Raw genomic sequence first — 26745 nt, forward strand, 5'->3', positions numbered from 1 at the left:
TGCGATCTTGTTCAGGCTGTCTGTGAACTTTGTCCGCTGTCTTCCTCTGCTTTTTTTGCCAGTGATCTTTCCTAACAGCAAGCACTTTTCCAATCCGTTTGCTCTCATTATGTGCCCAAAGAATTTCATTTGTCTTTCAAGGATGGTGTTGAGGAGTGATCTCTTGTACCCCGCCATTTGCATTACTTCCTCGTTTGTCTTTCTTTCTGTCCACGAGACCCTCAGGATTCTCCTTATAAACCATGTCTCAACTGCTTCCAGGCGGCGTTCAGTATCCTTTGTCAAAGTCCAGCATTCGCACCCATACAGAAGGATTGACCATATGTAGGTCTTCAAGGTCCTGATTTTTGTGTTGAGGCTTATGTTTCTGTTTGTGAAAATGCATTTCATGTTGTTGAAGGTAGATTTGGATATACCAATTCTTTTCTTGATTTCGGTGTCACTCCTGCCATACGAGGTTATTGTGCACCCGAGGTATTTGAAAGTGTTCACTTGTCTAATAGCCTCTCCTTTGCATGTGATGTTGCAGTTTGGGATAGCAGCCTTTTTGGAGATTACCATGCATTCTGTCTTCTTTGCATTCAGCTGTAGTCTTTTCTTTTCACTTTCTTCTGCTACTGTTGTCAAGATTCTTTGTAGCTTGTCTTCCGAATCCGCGATGAGGACAGTGTCGTCAGCATATCTTATATTATTGATGTTGTGACCACCCACACTGACACCTTCTTGCTCTTCAATGTGCCGCAAAATCATTTCACTGTAAAGGTTGAAGAGATCTGGTGAGAAGACACACCCCTGTCTCACTCCTCTACAGATTGGTCTGTATTCGCTACAGTCATTATCAATTCTGATGGTACTGGGATCCAGCAAGAACCAACAACAAAAAAAAAGTTACTTTCTATATAACCAAGCAATAATTCTTGGACTCAATGCCATTGACAATGATTGCAGCACAGTGACATCATCTTTTAGTTGATGCCGCTAGGAGTGTTAATCACATGTTGTGTTGGGGGGAAAAACATGCACCATGCTGTCATTTAAATGTAAAATTAGAGTATTGTGCTTTATTCCAAGCTTGGATATCATGCAGATCTATAACACACAAACAGAAATCTTCTAAAATGACCTGACCAAATTCTTTATCTCTTTCATCCCTCATCTTGAAGTTCCAAGGGGCTAGATATGTAGTACTCATTAAGGAAACAAACCAAACATGTTCTCTGTGCACATTTTAAAGGGCTTGAGCAGTGTTCTGGTCAACGGGCGAGGATGGGGCTCGGTTGGAGGGCGTGTGTTTTCAGCAACAGCAGGTCTATTCATTCTGTACTCTTGTTCTGATGAGTTCACATGTGAACCCAAGAGCTTTCTTTTATGTAGCCTTTATGTTCTGCAAGAGGGGCTAAGTTCCTGCCCTGTACAAATCATCAAGGACCTCATTTACAAGAAAGACTGGAAATCAATGCCTTGCATTTGTTTCAGGCTTTCTGCAAGACAGTAAAAAATAAATAAATAAAATAAAGTCAGTTATATAAGTAGTATGAACTGAATTTAGAACTACCGTGGAAAGTCAGAAAAATAACGGGAGTGTAATCGAAGTCTGTTTCAGAGAGAAAAGACAGTGATGGTAGTTCAACCTGTCACAGAGCAGTGACTTATGAGGAAAAGAGAAACACCACCGCACACGATACACAATGCTGGATAAAGACACACACAGAGGCGCCACTGAAAATAGATGTGCACTCAGGCACAGAGAGAGAGAGAGAGAGAGAGAAACAGAGAGCTGTTCAGTGAGGGGTCTTGGGAGTGGGGTTCAGAGCAGGCAGTGTCCAGTCTGGCAGGAAGTGCGATGTGTTCTCTCCGAAACGTGCCTGGAGTGGCCAAACCATGCTGAGTGCGGGGGAGAGAAACCCAACGCTACTCCCAAGATGAAGGCGGAGAGGCAGGCTTCCTCCAAAGAGGCAGGAGTCTTTTCACTTTTCCAGAGACTATGCATCCTCACCTTTTGCCTGGCAGGTAAGTACAGAAATACCTGCTGTCATGTGAACCTGGGTCAGAACTTCAGCAGAGAAAAGACAGAAAGAAAAAAAAGCTGGAAGTTGCTTTCCAATTGGTGTGTGATGCCTCTTGCATAATTGCAATTATTATTATTATTATTATTATTATTATTATTATTATTATTATTATTATTATTGTTGTTGTTGTGTTCAGTTTTTTATTTTTTTCCATATTTTAAGCTATGCAGAGGATTTAACATCTTAACAAATGAAAACTGTAGGTCATGAATTTGACATGCAATCCTTGGCTTCATCTGAATAATTTCTCATTTCAAGACCAAAGTGTGTGAAGTTTGCGCTTCAGCCAAAACGCTTTACTTCAAAACAATGTTATATAATTATTTATATAATTTCCTCCGTAATTAATTCAGTTGCAGGAGCTTTTTTTTTGGGGGGGGAGAGGCTGAATGCTTTATTTTTAGTGTTCACAAGGAAGGGCCAGCATGCTGAGACTCTGTAAGTGATGGTGTACATTATGCTATGGATTAGATGGAGAAAGACATGATGGGAAAGGAGAATGTTTCATGCAGCAGAACATGTAGCAGTCAAAGCCTGGCTCCAAGCACTACTTTTGTGTCATTGTACTGTGTGTTGATTTGCAAAATCACTGAGCTGCCACTGTCTGCTAGCCACCAATCACACAAGAGCATGGCGCTCACCCAGCTGGCCCTCACTGGACGAGGACAGGCCTACAATCCTGGCCTTTGTTAGCTCGTCTTGGCAAACCGTGAACCCCGAGGCCTGTTACCAAGGCGATGAAGACATGCCATGCTGACTCGCACCACATAATCCTGCTATGGCGGAGTGGAGGAACAGTCTTTGAACCTGCTGGAACATTCAGATGGCTTTGCTGCAAAATAATAATGGTTCAGCAGCTCTTTAAACCTGTATTTAGCCAACATGGCAGGTCTGAGACTTGGTCCTGAATTATCTCTTTCTGTTCAATTCAATTTGTACAAGTTTGCTGAGGTGACACTGTTTTTATTTAGGCATGGCCATGAATTAATATATGGAGGCCCTGAGTTAATATTTTGAAACTGTATCAAATTTCAAATTCAAATTTTATTGGTCTCACACAGGGTGGCACGGTGGTGTAGTGGTTAGCGCTGTCGCCTCACAGCAAGAAGCCCCGGGGCCGGCGAGGGCCTTTCTGTGTGGAGTTTGCATGTTCTCCCCGTGTCCGCGTGGGTTTCCTCCGGGTGCTCCGGTTTCCCCCACAATCCAAAGACATGTAGGTTAGGTTAACTGGTGACTCTAAATTGACCGTAGGTGTGAATGTGAGTGTGAATGGTTGTCTGTGTCTATGTGTCAGCCCTGTGATGACCTGGCGACTTGTCCAGGGTGAACCCCGCCTTTCGCCCGTAGTCAGCTGGGATAGGCTCCAGCTTGCCTGCGACCCTGGAGAAGGATGGAGCGGCTAGAGATAATGAGATGAGATGAGATGGTCTCACACACACACAACCATACATAGTACCATGTGCAGTGAAATGCTTTTTATGACAGAAAAATAGAATTTGCAAAAATTATTCGAACTGATCAGGTGAAGGGCCTTGCCCAAGGGCCCAACAGTGGCAGCTTGGCAGTGCTGGGGCTCAAACCTCCATCTCTCTGACCAGTAACCCAGAGTCTTAACCCATTAAGACACCACTTTCCTCTGGAAGATACTTGTTTACAAGTAGAACTAGAAGAACACTTGGTAGAGTGCATACCTCTGCCAAGCCACATATTCGGATTTGCAGCAAAATCTAATCAACGGTTCTTTGGCCTATGGTTCAACTTTCCTCAAAATATCATCAAAATCAGTTCACTATTTTTTGAGTTATGTGGGGAACAGGCAGACAAACAAGCAAACAAACAAACAGGCAAAAACATAACCTCCTGCAACAAAGTTGGCGGAGGTAAAAAGGAAAAATATAAAATACAATATAAAGGATATAAAAGATAGATGGCAGAAACAGTATGGACTATAGATGGAATAAAGTGCAGATATCCATCCATCCATTATCCATAACCACTTGTCCTGTGCAGAGTTGGGGGCAAGCTGGAGCTTATCCCAGCTGACTATGGAAGAGAGGTGGGGTACACCCTGGACAAGTCGCCAAGTCATTGCAGGGCTGACACATAGAGACAAACAACCATTCACACTCACATTCAATTTAGAGCCACCAATGATCCTAACCTGCACGTCTTTGGATTGTGGGAGAAACCGGAGCATCTGGAGGAAACCCACACAGACACGGGGAGAACATGCAAACTCCACACAGAAAGGCCCTCGCCGGCCACAGGGCTCAAACCCAGAACCTTCTTGCTGTGAGGTGACAGCGCTAATCACTACACCACCATCTAACATATAAGTATCTGATGAACCTGAATTATGATGCTGTGGCCACAAGAAACCAAAGTTGCAGCTACAAATTAAGTAACTTAAGCCTAAAACTTGATATGTTGTGGTAACCTCAGACTTAACATCTTATCTCATCTCATTATCTCTAGCCGCTTTATCCTGTTCTACAGGGTCGCAGGCAAGCTGGAGCCTATCCCAGCTGACTACGAGCGAAAGGTGGGGTACACCCTGGACAAGTCGCCAGGTCATCACAGGGCTGACACATAGACACAGACAACCATTCACACTCACATTCACACCTACGCTCAATTTAGAGTCACCAGTTAACCTAACCTGCATGTCTTTGGACTGTGGGGGAAACCGGAGCACCCGGAGAACATGCAAACTCCACACAGAAAGGCCCTCGCCGGCCACGGGGCTCGAACCCGGACCTTCTTGCTGTGAGGCGACAGCGCTAACCACTACACCACCGTGCCACCCTGTTCCCAACATAACTCTGAAATTTGGTGTACAGCTTTACTATTACCCTAGATTCAAGTCATTTGATTTTGATGTTGATAATATGTGGCTTGGCGGAGGTATGCACTTGACCGTGTGCCCTTCTAGTTTTAAAATACAGTAGTTCCCACAGGTTATGTACTTAGTGCCAATGAAATAGATCTTTACCTTACATTACAGGCATTTAGCACATGCTCTTATCCAGAGTGGCACACAACATACCCAGAGCAGCCTGTGGAGCAGTTGGGGGTTAGGTACCTTGCTCAAGGGCACTTCAGCCATTCCTGCTGGTCCACAGACTCAAACCAGCAACCTTTTGGTCCCAAAGCTGCTTTTCTAACCATTAGGCCATGGCTTTTTTAGACCCTTACCTTGTGGCCTCAATATATTAATTCATGACCATACCTTATCCTTAAAGATATGTGTAGCGATTATCTTATTCACATTATGAATACATTGTGTTTACTTGTTATGTGTAAAGATGATCTTCCATAATGATCCAACACTACACATCTTTTTATGTAGTTACTATTACACCAAACTAGAATATTAAAACCTATGCACCATTCAGGGTTTGGGCATCATTTTGGGCATTACCTCAAGTGACGATGGCAGTGTAAAGATCTTCTGTGGAGATTTGACCCTAGATTAGATGTTGTGGTCACTTGGCAGGGAGACTTGAGCTTTGTAAAATAAAATGGCTTGTTCAAATCCGTCCATCCATCATTTGTAGCCACTTATCCTGTGCAGGGTCACAGGCAAGCTGGAGCCTATCCCAGCTGACTACGGGCGAAAGGCGGGGTACACCCTGGACAAGTCACCAGGTCATCACAGGGCTGACACATAGACACAGACAACCATTCACACTCACATTCACACCTACGCTCAATTTAGAGTCACCAATTAGCCTAACCTGCATGTCTTTCGACTGTGAGGGAAACCAGAGCACCTGGAGGAAACCCACAAAGACACGGGGAGAATACTGTATGTAAACTACACACAGAAAGGCCCTCGTCAACTGCTGGTCTTGAACCCGGACCTTCTTGCTGTGAGGCAAGATTTCACTTGCATCAGTTTGTTGCAGTCGTGCCACACTGAAATGCAATCACTGCCCAATTGCAGCTGTCTTTTTTTCCTCTTCTGACCATTTTCTTTTCCTTATTATCCCATTTCCACTTCAGTGGAAATGGGATCTTGAAATTGCTTCAGTTTCGTGTACGTCATAGTAGTCGTTAGACAAGGGTAATTTCTCGCTTAGTTTTCAAGATATCTGGATGAAACTTGGTGTGCATATATAGGTAGTGACCATCTGTGATCTCCATATCATGCATTACTTGTCATGATGTCATTTTATAATGTCATAAAATTTTCAGGAATGACTATGAATGGGACCACCTGGTACAGTACCAGGACAAGCCAGACAAAATCCTTTCATGCCCTCTTCCATGGCCCTTATACCTTAATACTTTTTTGCACTCATTTGACCTGTGACCTTGACCCTTTGCCAGAATTAGGTCAAAGGTCATTTATGTGTTAAATCGCTACTCCTCCCTCATTTTTCATGAATTTTCACCAAACTGGGTACGGAGAACCTATTTAGGGGGCTTCAAAGTAATTCACATCAGTTAAGCGATTTAACCAATTTTCACTGAGTTACGTGACCTTGAACTTGTCAATTTGGTGACTCTATAGCAAAAAGTCAGAGTTTTGTCTATTTTTCATGGTCTTTGAGCTAGCCTTGCTCCTTTGCCATTGAAAAACATGTTTTAATGAATATTTATAGTTTTGACCTATTGACCTTTGACCTAGGTCAATATTAGGTCACATATTTTCAATAGCCTATATCTCAAAAGCAGAGCAAGATAAGGTCATAGTCACTATTAACCATGAATAGGAAGTCATATATGGACTTTCTTTTGGCACCAAAAAATTTGACCTGGAGTGACCCTGAAAGGTCAGATTGGAGACCCCCATATTTTTGAAGGCCTGTATCTCATAAACTGTGCTAGACAGGTCTGTAGTTACTATTAATCATGAATAGGAATTCATATATGGATTTTTTTTTTGGCACCAAAAAATTTGATCTAGAGTGGCCTTGAAAGGTCATATCAATTACCTGCATATTTTCAATGGCTTCTATTATGAAAACAGTGCAAGATAGGCCCATAGTTACTATTGATCATGAATAGGAAGTCATACATAGGCTTTCATTTGGGAGCATTGGTTTTGCCCTGGAGTGACCTTGATAGGTCAATGATCTGCATATTTTTCACTGACCTGCATCAAGAAATTGGTGAAAAATAGGAACTTAGTTAATATTATTAACCATGGATCTATCTTTTTCCCTTTGTCATCAGATTCCAGACAAGTGGCCTCATTTCTCTCAGTTCTGTGACCTTGACCTTTGTCCCAAGGCCTCAGGTGTGGAAATGGGATACCACTGTGCCCTTGGCATAGTACCTCTAGTTTACACGATGTAATTATACTTCATAAAAGTGGTTTTGTTGGAGATGTTCTTTCAATAAATCTGACATTTTTGACTTAAAGAACAAAGAGTCAGTGTGTTACTATGTGCAGTATGTGCATTACTATCATACAAAGGATTAAGAAGCATACATAGTGAGAGTGTGTTTTTGCATTAGCTGTTGGTGACATTGGCATGAAGTTTCTTCTTAAATATATAGGAGCTCTTTGACTCTTACATGGCAGAATATCATCTACAGATAGTCTAGAATGGGATCGATTATAAATTCATTATTAATATGACCCATGTGTCTTGTTTTGTATTTGCATTAAGTCGTCAGTGGAGTGAACATCACCTGCCCATCCTCTATCATAAGAGGCACCCTAGGTGGCTCAGCCCTGCTCTCTGTCAGGTACACCAGCACCAGCTCAGACAAGCCCGTCATCAAGTGGCAGCTGAAGAGAGAGAAACCCGTCACTGTGGTGCAGTCTATCGGCACTGATATCATCGGGAACTTGCGGAGTGAGTACCGTGGCCGCATCATGCTCTTCGAAAACGGCTCACTGCTCCTCAACTACCTGCAGCTGTCAGATGAGGGCACTTATGAAGTGGAGATCTCCATCACTGATGACACCTTTACCGGGGAGAAACGCATGAACCTCACTGTAGATGGTAGGCAGGGAAGGAGGGGTTTCCTGTCAGCATGTACAGTAGATTACCACTTAGGGCTCTGGCACACTGGTGCATACAATATTTCAGGTTAATAATCAAGAATCATATGCCAGAAACTGCTGAAACAGCACAATCTTCTGAGGGTTAACTCTGGATCAATGTTGGAAAAGGCTTTCAAAACAATACAATAATTTGAAATGAAATAAAAATATAAAATGTAACATGAATTCATTTTGCTTTGTGATAGATATTGGGATGTTTAATATACACCTGGATTCCGTGAAATTCATTCCATTTCCAGTTTAACATTTGAAATTTAAAAAGCAAACAAAAAAAACAGTGCTTTCCTAAGATTAATCTGCCCAGTTCTGGAGAGCTCATGTCCACTTCAGCCTCAGATTCCTGTTCTTGGTTGACAGAAATGAACCTCAATGTGGATGTAGCCTATCCACCTCAGAGTTTGATGTGTTGCATATTCTGAGATGCTTTTCTGCTCACCACATTTGAAAAGAATGATTATTTGAGCTAGTATAACCTCCCTGCCAGCTTGACCCAGTCAGGCCATTCTTTTCTGATCACTCTCATCAACAAGGCAATTTCAAATGCTGAATTGATGCTCACTTGATGTTTTTTTTTGCTTTAGTACCATTTGTACCAACTCTAGAGACATGGTGTTAATGGGTAATTTACAGAATACATACTACTATTGGATATATACAGTGGTATGCAAAAGTTTGAACACCCCTGGTCAAAATTGCTGTTACTGTGAACAGTTAAGCAAGTTGAAAATGAAATGATCTCCAAAAGGCATAAAGTTAAATATTCCCTTAATATTTTAAGCAAAAACATTATTTTTTTATTTTCATCTTTTACATTTTCTAAATGACAAAAAAGGAAAAAGGCCCGAAGCAAAAGTTTGCGTACCCTGCATGGTTCGTACCTAGTAACACCCCCTTTGGCAAGTATCACAGCTTGTAAACACTTTTTGTAGCCAGCTAATAATCTTTCAGTTCTTACCTGGGGGATTTTCACACATTCGTCCTTGCAAAAGGCTTCCAGTTCTACAAGTTTCTTGGGCTGTCTTGCATGCACTGCTCTTTTGAGATCTATCCACAGATTTTCAATGATGTTTAGGTCAGGGGACTGTGAGGGCCAGGGCAAAACCTTCAGCTTGGACCTCTTGAGGTATTCCATTGTAGATTTTGAGGTGTATTTTGGATCATCGTCTTATTGTAGGACCCGTCCTCTTTTTAACTTCAACTTTTTTACAGATGGTGTGATGTTTGCTTCCAGAATTTGCTGGTATTTATTCAAATCCATGCTCCCCTTGACCAATGAAATGTGCCCTGTGCCACTGGCTGCAACACAACCCCAAAGCATGATCGATCCACACTCATGGTTCAGAGTTGGAGAGGTGTTCTTTTCCTGGAATTTGGCACCCTTTTTTCTCCAAACATTCCTTTGCACATTGTGGCCAAAAAGTTCTATTTTGATTTCATCAGTCCACAGGACTTGTTTCCAAAATGCATCAGGCTTATTTAGATGTTTATTTGCAAACTTCAGATGCTGAATTTTGTGGCTAGGATGCAGGAAAGGTTTTCTTCTGATGACTCTCCCATGAAGGTCATATTTGTTCAGCTGTCGCTGCATAGTAGAACAGTGCACCACCACTCCAGGGTCTGCTAAATCTTTCTGAAGGTCTTTTGCAGTCAAACAGGGGTTTTTATTTACCTTTCTAGCAATCCAACGAGCAGTTCTTTCAGAAAGTTTTCTTCATCTTCCAGACCTCACCTTGATCTCCACTGTTTCTGTTAACTGCCATTTCTTAATAACATTACAATCAGAGGAAACAGCGACCTGAAAACACTTTGCTACGTTCTTGTAGCTTCTCCTGCTTTGTGAACATCAATTATTTTATTTTTCAGAATGTGAGGGAGTTGCTTAGAGGAGCCCATGGCTGTTGATTTTAGGGACAAGTTTGAGGAGTCAGAGAATTTATACAGCTTTGAAATCTGCATCATCTGACCTTTCCTAACGAAGAATTTGAACAAGCCACAGCTCAATAAGCTAATTAAAGTCTGGAACCTTGGTAAAAGTTACCTGAGAACTCAAATGCATTGGGGTGCCCAAACTTTTGCATGGTGTTCCTTTTCTTTTTTCACTCTCCAATTGTAAAAAACAAAAATAATACACAAATCTTGCAGAAAGCACTGAAAAGAAATGTGTTGTCTTTACCTTTATGCCTTTTGGTGATCAGTTCATCTTCTGCTCACTTAACTATTCGCAGTAACAGACATTTTCAGTAAGGGTGCCCAAACTTTTGCATGCCACTGTACACAGTATACACAGCAAAATAAAATAATATAATATTGTATTGTCATGTAGTGTTCACCCTTGTGTTCACTACGTTCGAAGACAAAAACTGATTAAATATCATTTGTTATGGAAACTGAAATCAGCTGCTCAACATTATTCCTGTTTACAGATTTTAAGATATGGTTCACCCAATGGTAAATGTACCATTATGCAGTACAGCAACTGCAAAAATGTAAATTATAAATATATTTGTGTCTTTCCTTGTCAGTTCCTGTGTCCAGGCCATTTGTGAATTTGGTGGCATCCTCTGTGCTGGAGCTGACTGAGCACTTTACACTGAACTGCACTCATGAAAGGGGCACAAAGCCTATTTATGGCTGGCTGAAGGGTGGGAAGTCTCTGACCAATGACTCGCGTTTGCTCCTGTCACATGACCAGAAAGTTCTAACTATCTCCAGGGTGCTGATATCAGATGATGATGTCTACGCCTGCACTGTGGAGAACCCTATCAGCAGTATGAAGAGCATACCTGTCAGGCTCACAGTCTACAGTAGGTACAGGGTGCAGGTTCTTTCTCCATAGTACATATTGTTTGAGATGCTTAAAGGAAAATTTAACATTTTTTTTATCTAATCACTGTCTAATCGGTGTCTTTTACCAAGCAGAATAGTTCTGACATATTTATCTGTACTGAACAAATGGAAGAAAAATATTGACTCAAAGCTCACCTTTAACCCTCATCCTACCATGCTATTTTACACCTTAATCTTACCATGTGGGGTCCGTTTGGACCCCAATACTTTTCTTTAAAATTAAAGCTTATAAAGACAAAATCACCAGATAAGTTTTGTTCAGAACATCTTGTATTAATAACAGCAATACACTAAAGGGCCCAAGGCATAAAGAACACACTTAACCTTCATCCTACCAGCCAATTTTACATACACAAACTACCAGGTGGGGTCCGTATGGACCCCAGGAGGGAATAGCTTGAAATCAATGCAGTAAGAACCAATTCAATGCAGCAAACAGACATAACTTTATTGAAGAACAAAATCCACTATGGCTGAATATCAGTGATGTATTATAAATGCAATAACATTGCAATAATATTGCAATAACTAGCATACATGTAGCAAATTATAGCGCCACAAAAAAAAATTGGCATTATATACATGATGTTTGCAGCTCATGCAGCTGTAAAACATTCTGGATTACAACTTAGGTCTTTTCTTACAGAATTTAAAACAAAAAAGTAATTGTAAAATAATTTAGGGCTTTTGTTTTGCAGCCTGTGCTTATTGCAGCAGTGGGGTCCACACGGACCCCAAGAAGGAATGCCTTGGTAGTTTCATTACGGAACATAAAAGAAATAAAAGAAGTTAACTTTCAGTGTACTATTCAATTATAAAATGAAAGACAGATAAACTTTACTCTGGTGTCCGGTTGGACCCCAGTAACAAATTAATTATACCTTCACAATGCAAAAAGCTGATCTTCCGGTGCTTTAGTGTTTTAATTAAGACATAAATTCCGACAAATTCATAAAACGGTGAGGCAGTATGTCACATATTTTTAAAATGGCAAACAAACATAGGTGTGGGGTCCAGATGGACCCCACTTGGTAGGATGAAGGTTAATGGAAGCCAAAGTGGAGCGTTTTATCTCGATTAAACTTACTGTTCTGTGAAAGAGTGTAGTTCTGAACAACATTCGGAGTTATTCAGGCATTTCTAGATGCACTTCTATTTGTATTTTGACGCAATAATAGTTGTTTTAGCTGTTTGCTAGTGTTGTTCTTGTTTAAATTATCTGTGTGACCCGGTGGAGTTTTTCAGAGCAAAGTTGCTTAACTTAGGCCTTAAAATCTGCATGATGTTTATGATGATGATGATGATCATCATCATCATCATCATTTCAATTAAGTAATTCATCATAAGTGTGAAGTATAGAAATGCACAAGCACAAACTATTTCCCCTAGTGCTAGTGAATTGGCTTCAGTTTGCATATCTATTGGTCTCTGATTATAAGTGACCACAACAATCCCTTCTGAAAGAGTAGCTGGACCCCTGAAAACAAAAATTATAGAAATTTAGAGCTTAATATCATGCAAATACTTTTGAATGAGTGGCGCAAGAGAAAAGCGTTCAGTTTATCGTCCAGAGATTGAGTTTGAATCCTAAAAATGCCAAGTCAGGCTCAAGTCCAAAAGAGTAAACTTAGCCATGATTGATGGATTACTGCAACATGTCCCTTACATGGATGGATTCCCAGAGTAAGATGTAGAGTAGAGTAGGCTTCATAAGTCAGGGAGTGGTTATAAAAATAGCTACAAGCCTGAAAATGTCCATTTCTACTGTTAGGACAATAATAAAAAAAAAAAAAAAAGTGGACACTAACTGGAACTGTTACAAACTCGCCTGGAAGAGGACCCAAGGTTATTTTGCCTCCACGTACAGTGAGGATGATGGTAAGAGAAGCACAAAAAAAATCTCCAAGGATCACTGTTGGTGAATTACAAGAAAAAGTAAAATCTTGGGGTTTCCAAGTCTCCAAAACCACCATCAGACTCCACCTCCATGCCAACATATTATTTGGAAGATATGCCAGGGGAAAAAAAAGCCTTTTCTGTCAGTTAACCACCTGGAGTTTGTGAAACGCTACTACAACTTTGACTGGAACCGTGTCCTATGGTCTGATGAAACAAAAATGGAGCTTTTTGGCAATAAACACTGAAGGTGGGTTTGGTGTAAAAAGAAGGATGGCTATAATGAAAAGAACCCGATCCCAACTGTAAAATATGGTGCAAGTTCTGTGATGTTTTGGGACTGTTTTTCCTCCAAAGACCTGGAAACCTTATTCGGGTCCATGGCATCATGGACTCCATGAAATACCAGGACATTTTAAATCAAAATCTGGCTCCTCTGCCAGGAAACTAAAACTGGGTCGTCGTGAGATCTTCCAGCAGGACAATGATCCGAAGCATCTCAGTCCCCTGACCTGAACCCCAGTGAAAACCTGTGGGCTGAGCTGAAGAGGAGAGAGCACAAGAGAGAGCCGAGGACCCTGGATGATCTGGAGAGATTGTGTAAAGAGGAACAGTCTCAGATGCTCTGGTCTGTATCTCCAACCTTATAAAATGTTATAGGAGAGACTCAGTGCTGTTTTACTATTGACATACTGTAGGTTGTACAAAGTATTAAATGCAGGAGTGTCAATAATATAGGCACATGTGTTTTTGTTGAAAATAATTATTTCTTGATGAGGGATTTATTTTTCCCTGAATAAATTTATTTGATTTAAAGGTTGGATTTTCTCATTTGTTCAGTGTGAGATGAGGCAATTTCACCAAAAGGTGGATTTTTTCGAACCCTTTTTACTAATCTTTAAAAGGGGTGCTAACAGTTGTGGAGGACAATGTAACTTTTGCCTCTCGTTCTACCACTCCTCCTCCTCATACGCTACTACACTGTTAAGATACAGCAATAACCCAGTGGGGTTCTACGTTTTCTCTGCACCCGCTGACCTTTAAACCCCCCAAGCACCACTATTCTCTCCAGCTCGAACAAAACCTGTAAACAAATCCAGGCCGTCATCTCAGTTTGAGCTCTCAGCCTCGTCTACACTCTTATTTCTTTGGAATGAAAGTTAAAGAGTTCAAACTTTGTTTCATTTGAGAGGTAAAATCACTTTATAGTCGTGCTGCATGCAGTATGTAGAGAGAGACGGATGATCAGTGGAACATGTTTTTCGGCACGAAGGAACAGCACCATGACAACACTTGCCTTCCTGGTGTTTTCTTTTTTTTTTTCTTCTGCAGGACGAAGTTCTCTCTATATTATCCTTTCCACTGGTGGAATTTTCTTGCTCATAACCCTGGTGACGGTTTGTGCCTGCTGGAAGCCCTCCAAAAAGTAATCTCACCTTCTGAGTAAAATTATACTGTTCTTATTATATTATACAGTTATTATTATATTATTCTGAGTATATTAAACAATACTCTAGTTATAATGAGGCTGGTGTTTTTGAGTGTTGTGTACACAAGAACAACTTTCAGACGGTTTATGGATAAGACTTTACTAAAAGGTCCACAAACGCAATCAATATTAAACTAAATTGCAAGCTATAATGTACGTTGGGGCAATTTGAGAAATTTAATATATTTTTCTCCTTACCCCTCTAATTATAAATCAAATCATAACACAGGATATTTAAAGCTAGACTGCCTTTCAGATTTTTCAAGTGTAGGTCATAAAAATAATTTTCCCTGACACGAAGTTATTTTTGTTCAGTGGACTGAAAGCTACTGAATTCAAATCACAGACTTCCAATTTTATTCATTTTTTTTAAATAGAACAATTAATGAATTGAGAGCCATGTGGTCCAAAATTCTCTGCTATTTTTTCTTGCTTCACCATGACCCAATGCAAGATGCTACGTCATGCATGACGTGGTGGGCTTTCCCCGTTCACGCAAGGCATTGTGGGATACAAATTTGAAACAGGAGAGAAAAATGGAGGACGTGAGTGTGTGAATGAAATGTGAAAGAGCGACTACAGTAACGGAAAGCGAGAAGAAAAGACGTTATGTTATATACGAAGGAAAGGAAACGCAGGACCAAACTAATAAATATCGGCGCTCAGCGAGCACCTCGGTGTGATCAGCTGTTCGTTTAGCAACAGAATGATGGAACTGTCAGTGCACGCTCAAAGGTAAACCTGTAGACGGCAGTAATGCAGCACTGTGGATGCTAGCAGCTGTAAAACCCAAAAAAAGAAGAAGAAGAAGAAGAAGCTAAACCTGCACATGGACACACACACGGACTTCCTCTGTCTGCTTGACTGCGCCAAGCGAGTGATTTCATGCACATTATTTGCTTTAATCCCCTCAAATTAAATAACTTCCCTGCCACAGAATGGCCTGATATTTTGTGAGATATGACAGAAATAAATATATATCGCAATGACCACATTTCAGAGGGAACTCAATTTCACCGATATGAAATCAAAAGTCCGTCTAGCTTTAACAATTATTCACCGAAGGCGAGGTGAATATCAGTGAATACTAACCGAGACAAAGTCGAGGCCTGAGGAGGATAATTTTTTTGATTATAAATACACAGGTATTTATACTAAATACCGTCACTGAGCCTTGTATGGACCTTTTTGTAAAGTGCTGCTAACAAACCTGTTGAAATGCTGAAAAGTTCTTGGTTTTATTTCAACACTGCCGCAGATATGTGATCAGTTTGCTGATTTGTTATTAACAAAGCTCATTTGTTGATCTGATTTTGTAGAAAAAGGCAACAGCCTGTGATGCACAGCAGGCAAAATGTAGAGCAGAACAATGGCAATCATGAAGGTAACATCTCAAGATTTCAATCTTTTCAAACAATTCTATTTCATGGGGAACTGGATTCTAAATATCATGCATCCTTTGATGGTGGTGTAAAATATTTAATTTCAGGAACAATGCATTTATTTGAATATTCATTTATTTTTAAGAATTATCTCTTTATAATATTAGTGTTTATTGGGCTATACATCTATATAGAACCTTCATGACAGTTGACATAAACTTACATTTATAAAGGCTAATTGTGACAGGTTTGAGCTGTAATAAATATTGCTTTTTAATCAAAATTGCTGTCATGACATTGATGTGTATAAATATCACACAAATAAAATTATAGTGTCTTGCAAAAGTATTCATCCCCCTTGGTGTTTGTCCTGTTTTGTCGCATTACAAGCTGGAATTAAAATGGATTATTGGAGGGTTAGCACCATTTGATTTACACAACATGCCTACAACTTTAAAGGTGCAAGTTGTTGTTTTATTGTGACACAAACAATAATTAAGATGAAAAAAACAGAAATCTGGAGTGTGCATAAGTATTCACCCCCCAAAGTCAATACTTTGTCGAGCCACCTTTTGCTGTAATTACAGCTGCAAGTCTCTTGGGGTATGTCTCTATTAGCTTAGCACATCTAGCCACTGGGATTTTTGCCCATTCCTCAAGGCAAAACTGCTCCAGCTCCTTCAAGTTAGATGGGTTGCGTTGGTGTACAGCAATCTTCAAGTTATGCCACAGATTCTCAATTGGATTGAGGTCTGGGCTTTGATTCAGCCATTCCAAGGCATTTAAATGTTTCCTTTTAAACGACTCTAGTGTAGCTTTAGCAGTATGTTTAGGGTCATTGTCCTGCTGGAATGTGAACCTTCGTCCCAGTCTCAAACCTCTGGCCGACTCAAACAGGTTTTCCTCCAGAATTGCCCTGTATTTAATGCCATCCATCTTCCCTTCAGTCCTGACCAGCTTTCCTGTCCCTGAAGATGAAAAATATCCCCACAGCATGATGCTGCCACCACCATGCTTCACTGTAGGAATGGTGTTCTCAGGGTGTTGGGTTTGCACCACACATGGTGTTTCCCATGATGGCCAAAAAGATCAATTTTAGTCTCATTTGACCAGAGAATCTTCTTCCATGTGTTTGGGGAGTCTGCCACATGCTATTGGGCAACCTCCAAACATGTCTTCTTAAGCAATGACTTTTTTCTGGCCACTCTTCCATAAAGCCCCGCTCTGTGGATTGTACAGCTTAAAGTGGTCTTATGGACAGATACTCACATCTCCGCTGTGGATTTTTGCAGTTCCTTTAGTGTTATCTTTGGTGTCTTTGTTGCATCTCTGATTAACGCCCTCCTTGTCCAGTCTGTGAGTTTTGGTGGGTGGCCTTCGCTTGTCAGGTCTGTAGTGGTGCCATTTTCTTTCCATTTTGCTATAATGGGTTTAATGGTGCTCCCTGGGATATCCAAAGTTTGGGATATTTTTTATGACCCAACCCTGATCTATACTTCTCCACAACTTTGTCTCTGACCTGTTTGGAGGCTCCTTGGTTTTCATGTTGCTTTGCTTAGTCGTGTTGCAGAGTCACGGTCCTTCCAGAACAGGTTGATTTATACAGACATCATGTGACAGATCATGTGACACTTTGATTGCACACAGGTGGATCTTAATCAACTAATTATGTGACTTATGAAGTGAATTGGTTGGACCAGCTCTTATTTAGGGGTTTCATACGAAAGGGAGTGAATACCTATGCACACTCTAGATTTCTGTTTTTTCATCTTAATTATTGTTTATGTCATAATAAAACAACAATTTGCAGCTTTAAAGTGGTCAGGATGTTGTGTAAATCAAATGGTGCCAACCCTCCAAAAATCCATTTTAATTCCATCTTGTAATGCAACAGAGCAGGACAAACACCAAGGGGGATGAATACTTTTGCAAGACACTGTAATTGTACTCAAGGATCATTCATTGCCCTGTCATAAATATGAATTAAATCATAATTATACAACAAATTCATTGGTCGAGCAGCATTCCTAGAGATTATGTTTGTTATGACCACACTGGGATGTGTCACTGTTTGTATCACAGATCCACTCTTTTGTGTTCGCAAAATAAAATTCCACTTCCTGGTTTGAAACAGCTACTTCAGTCATGTTAGTGATGTCATCAGAGGACATGGCAAATTATACTTTTCAGGAATATATATTTTGACTTTTAAAAACCAAAAGCTCATCAGATGAAGATGAAAAGGAAGCAGTAGGCAGTTAGCTGACATGCTATAAACCGAGTGCTGCTTCTTCAGGATCTGTTTTGGCTCGCAGAGCAAAAATAAACAGAACATTTGGTCATGTTGTGTCTGAAATGTGACTTGCCTGATGTTGATTTCTTGTTTACAGAACTGTTGTATAAAAGCAGTATCACGCTGTATCACAGCCGTGTCGATAGTCAATATATCTGCACTCTTGCTTGTGCAATATTGCTGAAATGTCATTTAATTAAGGAGCTTCGAACCATGATTTACAGTAAAACTGTCACTGATACTTTCACTATACAGTATGTCAGGCTTACATGTTATTATACATGCAGGAAACACTTCAGAGTGTGTTTTGGAAGGGTTCACCTTTGCTAATTTTCCAAGTTGATCTCACTGATAAAACTACACCCAGAAGTAGAAAGTAACAGAGCAGCCTTGGGCCCAAAGGGTCCAAACGGTCGCCGGTTCGATTCCCAGGACCAGCAGGAAAAACGTGAGGGGAGTTGAGTGAATGAACAGCTGTATCCCTCTGTATCATGGCTGAAGTGCCGTTGAGCAAGGCACCTAACCCCCAACCGCTCCCTGGGTGCTGTAGCATAGCTGCCCACTTCTCTGGGTATGTGTGTGCGCTCATTGCCCACTTGTGTGTTAACTTGTGATGGGTTAAATGCAGAGGAGGAATTTCACAGTGTTTGAGTGTACATGTGACAAATAAAGGCTTCTTCTTCTTCTTCATTTCAAAACAAATAAAACTCTCCAAATACTCACTGCATTTCTCTGTTTTCATAAATGTGTAGTCATAGGCCAAGATTCACGATGCAGGGCAAATTAATGTGAGGCCGCAATCAAAAAAAAAAAGTGCCAACGGGAGTGGCCAATTTTGCAGGTTATCTCCTAACAATGCACAAATTAATTAATATAAATGCAGTCAATTCATTTTCACGAGACCGTCAATGACGGCATAGCCCACTCTGGCCCCGTCGAGTTCAGAAGGAACGATCTAAAGTGGGCTACCTTGCACAATAAATGTTGCAAGCTAATTCCACTGTATACAAGCTATATATAGACACAATATACACCCGAGGAATACCATCCTATTTGCCAGAAAGAATCCAAAACGGCGAGGAATTGATCAAGAAGAACCGATATTTTGTTGAGCTGCTCATTAAGGCTTAATTAGTCCACAACTTCATTCATAAATGTAATTCAGTAAATCTGGATAGAAGGTATATGCACCCGACCTTCATGCCAGGGAGAAGAAGCGATTTGTTTGGAAACTGCTCGTTAGGGCTTAATTCCGGCATATCTTCATTATTAATTGCAATTATGGAAATTTGGGTAGAAGCTATCTACAGTGGTGCTTGAAAGTTTGTGAACCCTTTAGAATTTTCTATATTTCTGCATAAATATGACCTAAAACATCATCAGATTTTCACACAAGTCCTAAAAGTAGATAAAGAGAACCCAGTTAAACAAATGAGACAAAAATATTATACTTGGTCATTTATTTATTGAGGAAAATGATCCAATATTACATATCTGTGAGTGGCAAAAGTATGTGAAACTCTAGGATTAGCAGTTAATTTCGTCTCCTTTCATTTCATTATCTTACCGCTTTATCCTGTTCTACAGGGTCGCAGGCAAGCTGGATCCTATCCCAGCTGACTACGGGCGAAAGGCGGGGTACACCCTGGACAAGTCGCCAGGTCATCGCAGGGCTGCAGTTAATTTGAAGGTGAAATTAGAGTCAGGTGTTTTCAATCAATGAGATGACAATCAGGTGTGGGTGGGCACCCTGTTTTATTTAAAGAACAGGGATCTATCAAAGTCTGATCTTCACAACACATGTGAAGGTCTCTCTCACACTAGCGAATGTTAATGTTCATGAGTCCACCATCAGGAGAACACTAAACAACAACGGTGTGCATGGCAGCGTTGCAAGGAGAAAGCCACTGCTCTCCAAAAAGAACATTGCTGCTCGTCTGCAGTTTGCTAAAGATCACGTGGACAAGCCAGAACTTTTTGGTTTAAATGAGAAGCATTATGTTGGAGAAAGGAAAACACTGCAGTCCAGCATAAGAACCTTATCCCATCTGTGAAACATGGTGGTGGTAGTATCATGGTTTGGGCCTGTTTTGCTGCATCTGGGCCAGGACGGCTTGCCATCATTGATGGAACAATGAATTCTGAATTATACCAGCGAATTCTAAAGGAAAATGTCAGGACATCTGTCCATGAACTGAATCTCAAGGGAAGGTGGGTCATGCAGCAAGACAATGACCCTAAGCACGCAAGCCGTTCTACCAAAGAACGGTTAAAGAAGAATAAAGTGAATGGCCAAGTCAAAGTCCTGACCTTAATCCAATCGAAATGTTGTGGAAGGACCTGAAGCGAGCAGTTCATGTGAGGAAACCCACCAACATCCCAGAGTTGAAGCTGTTCTGTACAGAGGAATGGGCTAAAATTCCTCCAAGCCGGTGTGCAGGACTGATCAACAGTTACCGGAAATGTTTAGTTGCAGTTATTGCTGCACAAGGGGGTCACACCAGATACTGAAAGCAAAGGTTCACATACTTTTGCCACTCACAGATATGTAATATCGGATCATTTTCCTCAATAAATAAATGACCAAGTATAATATTTTTGTCTCATTTGTTTAACTGGGTTCTCTTTGTCTACTTTAGGACTTGTGTGAAAATCTGATGATGTTTTAGGTCATATTTATGCAGAAATATAGAAAATTCTAAAGGGTTCACAAACTTTCAAGCACCACTGTATATGCACCCCAGGCAGGCCTACCTTCCTGACAAAAAGAATAAAAATCGGTGAGGAATTAAGAGAGAAGAAGCAATTTTTGTGAAATGTGGTTGATGCCAGACGGACAACAGACAACACATGATGGCATAAAGTCATCACCTGTCGGCCGGATGAGCTAATATTCAACACAATCTACCAAGAGCATCACATTTTAGCACAGGGTGGCAAACTACTACAGCGCCTTGGCATTCGATATATTCTGATGACATCTTCTTCTGGCATTCCAAATAAATTACCACAAGTGGAGAAAATCCTCTCCCTTCTACAACACCCTCGCTTTTTTGTGTCTCATCCTTGAGAGCACAGTGGGACTTTGACAAGCATATAATTTGAAGAGAAAATATTTGCCTAATCTGAGCGAACACAAATCTGTTCTCTGCCTGCTCAGTCTGTGCTGTGTGCGCTGACAGACAGCAACATCTCTGCAAAATTAAGACTTTTTTTTCAACATTAAATGATGCCACAGTTAGCAGGAACCTGACTATCGCAAAACTTAATGAATCACATTCCATGATTCATTTAAATACTTTCCTCCATCAAATTTTGCAAACTGAAAGAGAACCTCCAACAAATCCATCTGCAATGAGGTCACATGCAAAAATAATTTTGTCCACTCCTTTCCATCACGAACTTTTCACTCATGCCAAAAGAGGGTTTGCACAAACCGTGAGTAATTCTGGCCCAGTGTGTCTTTTTAGCATCAATGATTCAATCTAAATTCCTCACGGAAACTTTCTGATATGACAGCGAGAATGAGACGTCATACTCGCCACATTAATATTTCTAATACGATGTACACTTCATATTTATCAATGCAGTTTGCATTGCGACAGCTAGCTATGTGAGAGATAACATTTCAGACATTACAGTGGTGCTTGAAAGTTTGTGGACCCTTTAGAATTTTCTATATTTCTACATAAATATGACCTAAAACATCATCAGATTTTCACACAAGTCCTAAAAGTAGATAAAGAGAACCCAGTTAAACAAATGAGACAAAAAAATTTATCCTTGGTCATTTATTTATTGAGGAAAATGATCCAATATTACATATCTGTGAGTGGCAAAAGTATGTGAACCTTTGCTTTCAGTATCTGGTGTGACCCCCTTGTGCAGCAATAACTGCAACTAAACGTTTCTTGTAACTGTTGATCAGTCCTGCACACCGGCTTGGAGGAATTTTAGCCCATTCCTCCGTACAGAACAGCTTCAACTCTGGGATGTTGGTGGGTTTCCTCACATGAACTGCTCACTTCAGGTCCTTCCACAACATTTCGATTGGATTAAGGTCAGGACTTTGACTTGGCCATTCCAAAACATTAACTTTATTCTTCTTTAACCATTCTTTGGTAGAACGACTTGTGTGCTTAGGGTCGTTGTCTTGCTGCATGACCCACCTTCTCTTGAGATTCAGTTCATGGACAGATTTCCTGACATTTTCCTTTAGAATTTGCTGGTATAATTCAGAATTCATTGTTCCATCAACGATGGCAAGCCGTCCTGGCCCAGATGCAGCAAAACAGGCCCAAACCACGATACTACCACCACCATGTTTCACAGATGGGATAAGGTTCTTATGCTGGAACAGTGTTTTCCTTTCTCCAACATAACGCTTCTCATTTAAACCAAAAAGTTCTATTTTGGTCTCATCCATCCACAAAACATTTTTCCAATAGCCTTCTGGCTTGTCCACATGATCTTTAGCAAACTGCAGATGAGCAGCAATTTTCTTTTTGGAGAGCAGTGGCTTTCTCCTTGCAACGCTGCCATGCACACCGTTGTTGTTCAGTGTTCTCCTGATGGCGGACTCATGAACATTAACATTAGCCAATGTGAGAGAGGCCTTCAGTTGCTTAGAAGTTACCCTGGGGTCCTTTGTGACCTCGCCGACTATTACACATCTTGCTCTTGGAGTGATCTTTGTTGGTCGACCACTCCTGGGGAGGGTAACAATGGTCTTGAATTTTGTCTATTTGTACACAATCTGTCTGACTGTGGATTGGTGGAGTCCAAACTCTTTAGAGATGGTTTTGTAACCTTTTCCAGCCTGATGAGCATCAACAACGCTTTTTCTGAGGTCCTCAGAAATCTCCTTTGTTCATACCATGATACACTTCCACAAACATGTGTTGTGAAGATCAGACTTTGATAGATCCCTGTTCTTTAAATAAAACAGGGTGCCCACTCACATCTGATTGTCATCCCATTGATTGAAAACACCTGACTCTAATTTCACCTTCAAATGAACTGCTAATCCTCGAGTTTCACATACATTTGCCACTCACAGATATGTAATATTGGATCATTTTCCTCAATAAATAAATTACCAAGTATAATATTTTGGTCTCATTTGTTTAACTGGGTTCTCTTTATCTACTTTTAGGACTTGTGTGAAAATTTGATGATGTTTTAGGTCATATTTATGCAGAAATATAGAAAATTCTAAAGGGTTCACAAACTTTCAAGCACCACTGTAGGAATAAAGCCGGCTTTGCTAATGTTTTCCAATGTTCTTGTGTTGCTTGTGAAAAGACGTGCTAATTTACCATCAGCAGCTAAAGTCTGTGTGAGCCAGACGTCTTTTTCTTTTGTGAATCTTTCTTGTACTTTTACTTTCATACTGTAGGTAAATTCATGAGTTTAACTTGAAGTGAAGAATTTGCAGGTGTACCAGAGTATTTATGTTCAGATAAATGCTTTTTTTTTTTTGCACTGTACCAACACTGAGATGCAAAGTCAGGTGTCGTGAGTGCGAGTAAGCCTTAGTTTTGTAGACAGAGGACATGACATGGTTGCATGAAGATATGAAGTTTATCTTTGAGTGGTGAACATATTCACGAGTGAGTGAAGTGAACAAGTGAAAATATTTTTCAACACAAGAAGATAAACTTCATGTCTTCGGGCAACCATGTAATGTTCTTTATATGATATGGACACATCCACACACAAAAAAAAAGTCAATCAAAAGAATTTTAATTTTGAACCGGTTCACCACTTTGAGATTGTACATCAAGTCTGTTGGAAAACACTGGGAGTGACATCATCGGAGTGAAATATCAAGAATTATTATCCATACAGGACACTTTTTCCATGGAATAAAAATGTGTTCTATTCCCTTCTAGCAGGTTTCATTCATTTGGTTTGATAGCATGCAATATTGTTATCATATCGCTTATCCTATGTGTATTACGTCACTATACCCAATGGAGAATGAGCGTTGAATATGGTTTACGATATTGCATGGTTGTCAAGACAACATGACATCACACGTCGGAGCTGATGTGAATATCTAATCAGAAAGTTTTCTGCTGTGCATACGCAGAAGCATTTCTTTGCTAGCCAGGAAAGAGAAAGACGTGTTGAACACACAAAAGGCTACCAAAACTTCATTATATATTCTTCACACATATTTACAAGCAGTGGCAAACCATTACTATTATGTCTGGGACTTCAGCTGAGCCAAAACTTAGCCAGACACACCAAAAAATCAACAGGGCAAAGGATTTTGCAAGGGATTAGCAGCAGGCTTTCAAGTCGCTCCGTTGTGTGTAGCTGTCGATCTTGATTTTAAAAGTAACTCAGTAAGTTACACAGGGAAATGAATACTTAAGTCTGAGTGGAAAATACTGCAGCAGTGTAGAAGAAGAGTCTGGAGACAGAAATCTTAGTTTCTCAGTCGTTAGCCTGTGCTACTTGCTCTTGATAGCACTGGCTTGATCGTTTTATTAGCATTCACTAACACGACTGATGAACTCGACACCGGCTGGAAGGTGACTTCACTGTTGTGCTGACTCGTGGTTAAGCTCACGTTGGCCTTCGAGAAGGCTTAGGGTGATAAAATTTTGGTCCCTCCCACAAAAATCAAAATCTGTTTGGTTAATTCATCTGTCACTTCCTACATAAACATACACTGCCATGGCCTTCTGTCCCAGCACTGAAGTCCTAACCAATGAGTGAGGCACCTCTAAGCTCTTCTCAGCCTAGAGACAACAAACAAAAAATCTCATTGGATAACTCTATATTAATGTTTTCAGGATAGTAACCCTTTCATTTCTGAAGGAAATTTGATAAAAATGAAACCAAATTAGGGCGGCACGGTGGTGTAGTGGTTAGCGCTGTCACCTCACAGCAAGAAGGTCCGGGTTCGAGCCCCGTGGCTGGCGAGGGCCTTTCTGTGTGGAGTTTGCATGTTCTCCCCATGTCCGCGTGGGTTTCCTCCGGGTGCTCCGGTTTCCCCCACAGTCCAAAGACATGCAGGTTAGGTTAACTGGTGACTCTAAATTGACCGTAGGTGTGAATGTGAGTGTGAATGGTTGTCTGTGTCTATGTGTCGGCCCTGTGATGACCTGGCGACTTGTCCAGGGTGTACCCCGCCTTTCGCCCGTAGTCAGCTGGGAGAGGCTCCAGCTTGCCTGCGACCCTGTAGAACAGGATAAAGCGGCTACAGATAATGAGATGAGATGAGATGAAACCAAATTAAAATTAGAAGAGAATAATTACAATTAAAATAATGAAAGAAATTAAATATAACATTTTAAATGCTGATATGTTTGGGCCTTCTCCGATATATATATGATAGACCACTCAACACCAGCCAATATTATTTAAATATGTCACTCAGATCCGCAATGTATTTTGCAGGAAAAATGTGAGTTTTTCAACACAAGAAGATAAACTCCATATCTTCAAGCCAATGTTTTTTAAAATTATTATCGCAACACATTCACAAACAAAAAGAACCCAAATTTATCAAAACAATTTATCGATTTCCTCATGAGTGGCATATTGAAAAATATGTCATGGTTTTGGTTCTCCATGTCCCAGATGTAGCTTGTATGCAGATGCACAGCTTGTGAACAGGCAAGGCAGGCAACTGCTTGGGGCCAGGGGCCCCCCGAGAGTCAGGGCCCGAAGGCTTATTTATTTTGTTTTTTATTGTTTTTATTGTTCTTTACCATTATATTTTCACATTTGGAATTTAAAAAACTTTGGTTTAATACATTTTTCGTTGGTGTCAGATTATTTATAACATATTGGTGATGAACACTGGTCAGAAGGGCCCCCTGGAAATTTTTGCTTGGGGCCACAACAGACTCTAGAATCGCCTCTGCTCATATGAAAAATACGAGTGGCGTATTTCCCAGTAAAACAGTCATGTCCATATATTGTAATATATCAATGTTGCTTCATTCAGGTCAGATTTTACGTCATCCTGACATTAATACTGTTACCAAATAAGCATTAACAATACATATCCATTCTTTCTAGTTGCAGTTGATATTGTGCCGGGAAGGAGCTACCATAATCGTAAAGGCCCAGGTGGTTTATATGTTCTGAAGGAAACCGTAAGTAAAAATACCTTCCAGAATCGTCAGAAAAGAATTGCTTTACATTTAATATTTAAGGATAGCTGCACCATTCCCAGAAGGTTGGTTGATTGTATTCAAATAGTTTCTTCTATAACGACAGGACTTTGCTGAAGAACAAGACGAGGAGCCGTGTAACTACATCCACCCTTTGGATCCGCACAGTCCTCCTTGCTATCCCAGCACATTCTCCTCTCCAGATGCATATACCTACTCAGGAAGAAGATACCCTCGCACTCCTGTCCCCTCTCCTCCCACAACCCCAACCACCACCATGGCTACGGTGTCTTCACCACACCTGCAAAGCTTAACACGAAAGCCCCACCCTTCGGCTGCAAGCCCCACCCCCTCACACACAGAGGAACAGTCAACCGGACACGAGACGAGCATTCACAGCCACATTTAACCATCGGTGCACAGAGAGAGAGAGGATGCGTCTGAATGTGCATGTTAATGTGTAGCGGTCTGGGAAAACCATTCACACTGTGACATTTTCTAGGATAAGAATAAAGACAGACTTTTCTTTTGAAAACTACAGACTTTTCTGGACTGAAATATGTTTCTCTTTTGCATGTACCTCTACCAAAAGTAAAGCTTCGGCATTTTAAA

At 40.6% G+C, this 26745-nt stretch overlaps 1 protein-coding gene across 1 annotated transcript; it reads left to right on the forward strand.

Annotated features, from left to right (window-relative positions):
* The first annotated feature begins 1836 nt into the window (after positions 1 to 1836).
* On the forward strand, positions 1837 to 26542 carry hepacama (hepatic and glial cell adhesion molecule a). The gene is made up of 7 exons (XM_060898053.1): positions 1837 to 2010; positions 7691 to 8029; positions 10614 to 10895; positions 14167 to 14260; positions 15643 to 15707; positions 26039 to 26115; positions 26240 to 26542. The coding sequence occupies exons 1-7, from the start codon at positions 1923 to 1925 to the stop codon at positions 26540 to 26542; spliced, it is 1248 nt and encodes a 415-aa protein (XP_060754036.1). The 5' UTR covers positions 1837 to 1922.
* Positions 26543 to 26745: the final 203 nt, after the last annotated feature.

The sequence above is a fragment of the Neoarius graeffei genome, chromosome 17 (genome assembly GCF_027579695.1).
Source record: "Neoarius graeffei isolate fNeoGra1 chromosome 17, fNeoGra1.pri, whole genome shotgun sequence".
Taxonomy (NCBI): Eukaryota; Metazoa; Chordata; class Actinopteri; order Siluriformes; family Ariidae; genus Neoarius; species Neoarius graeffei.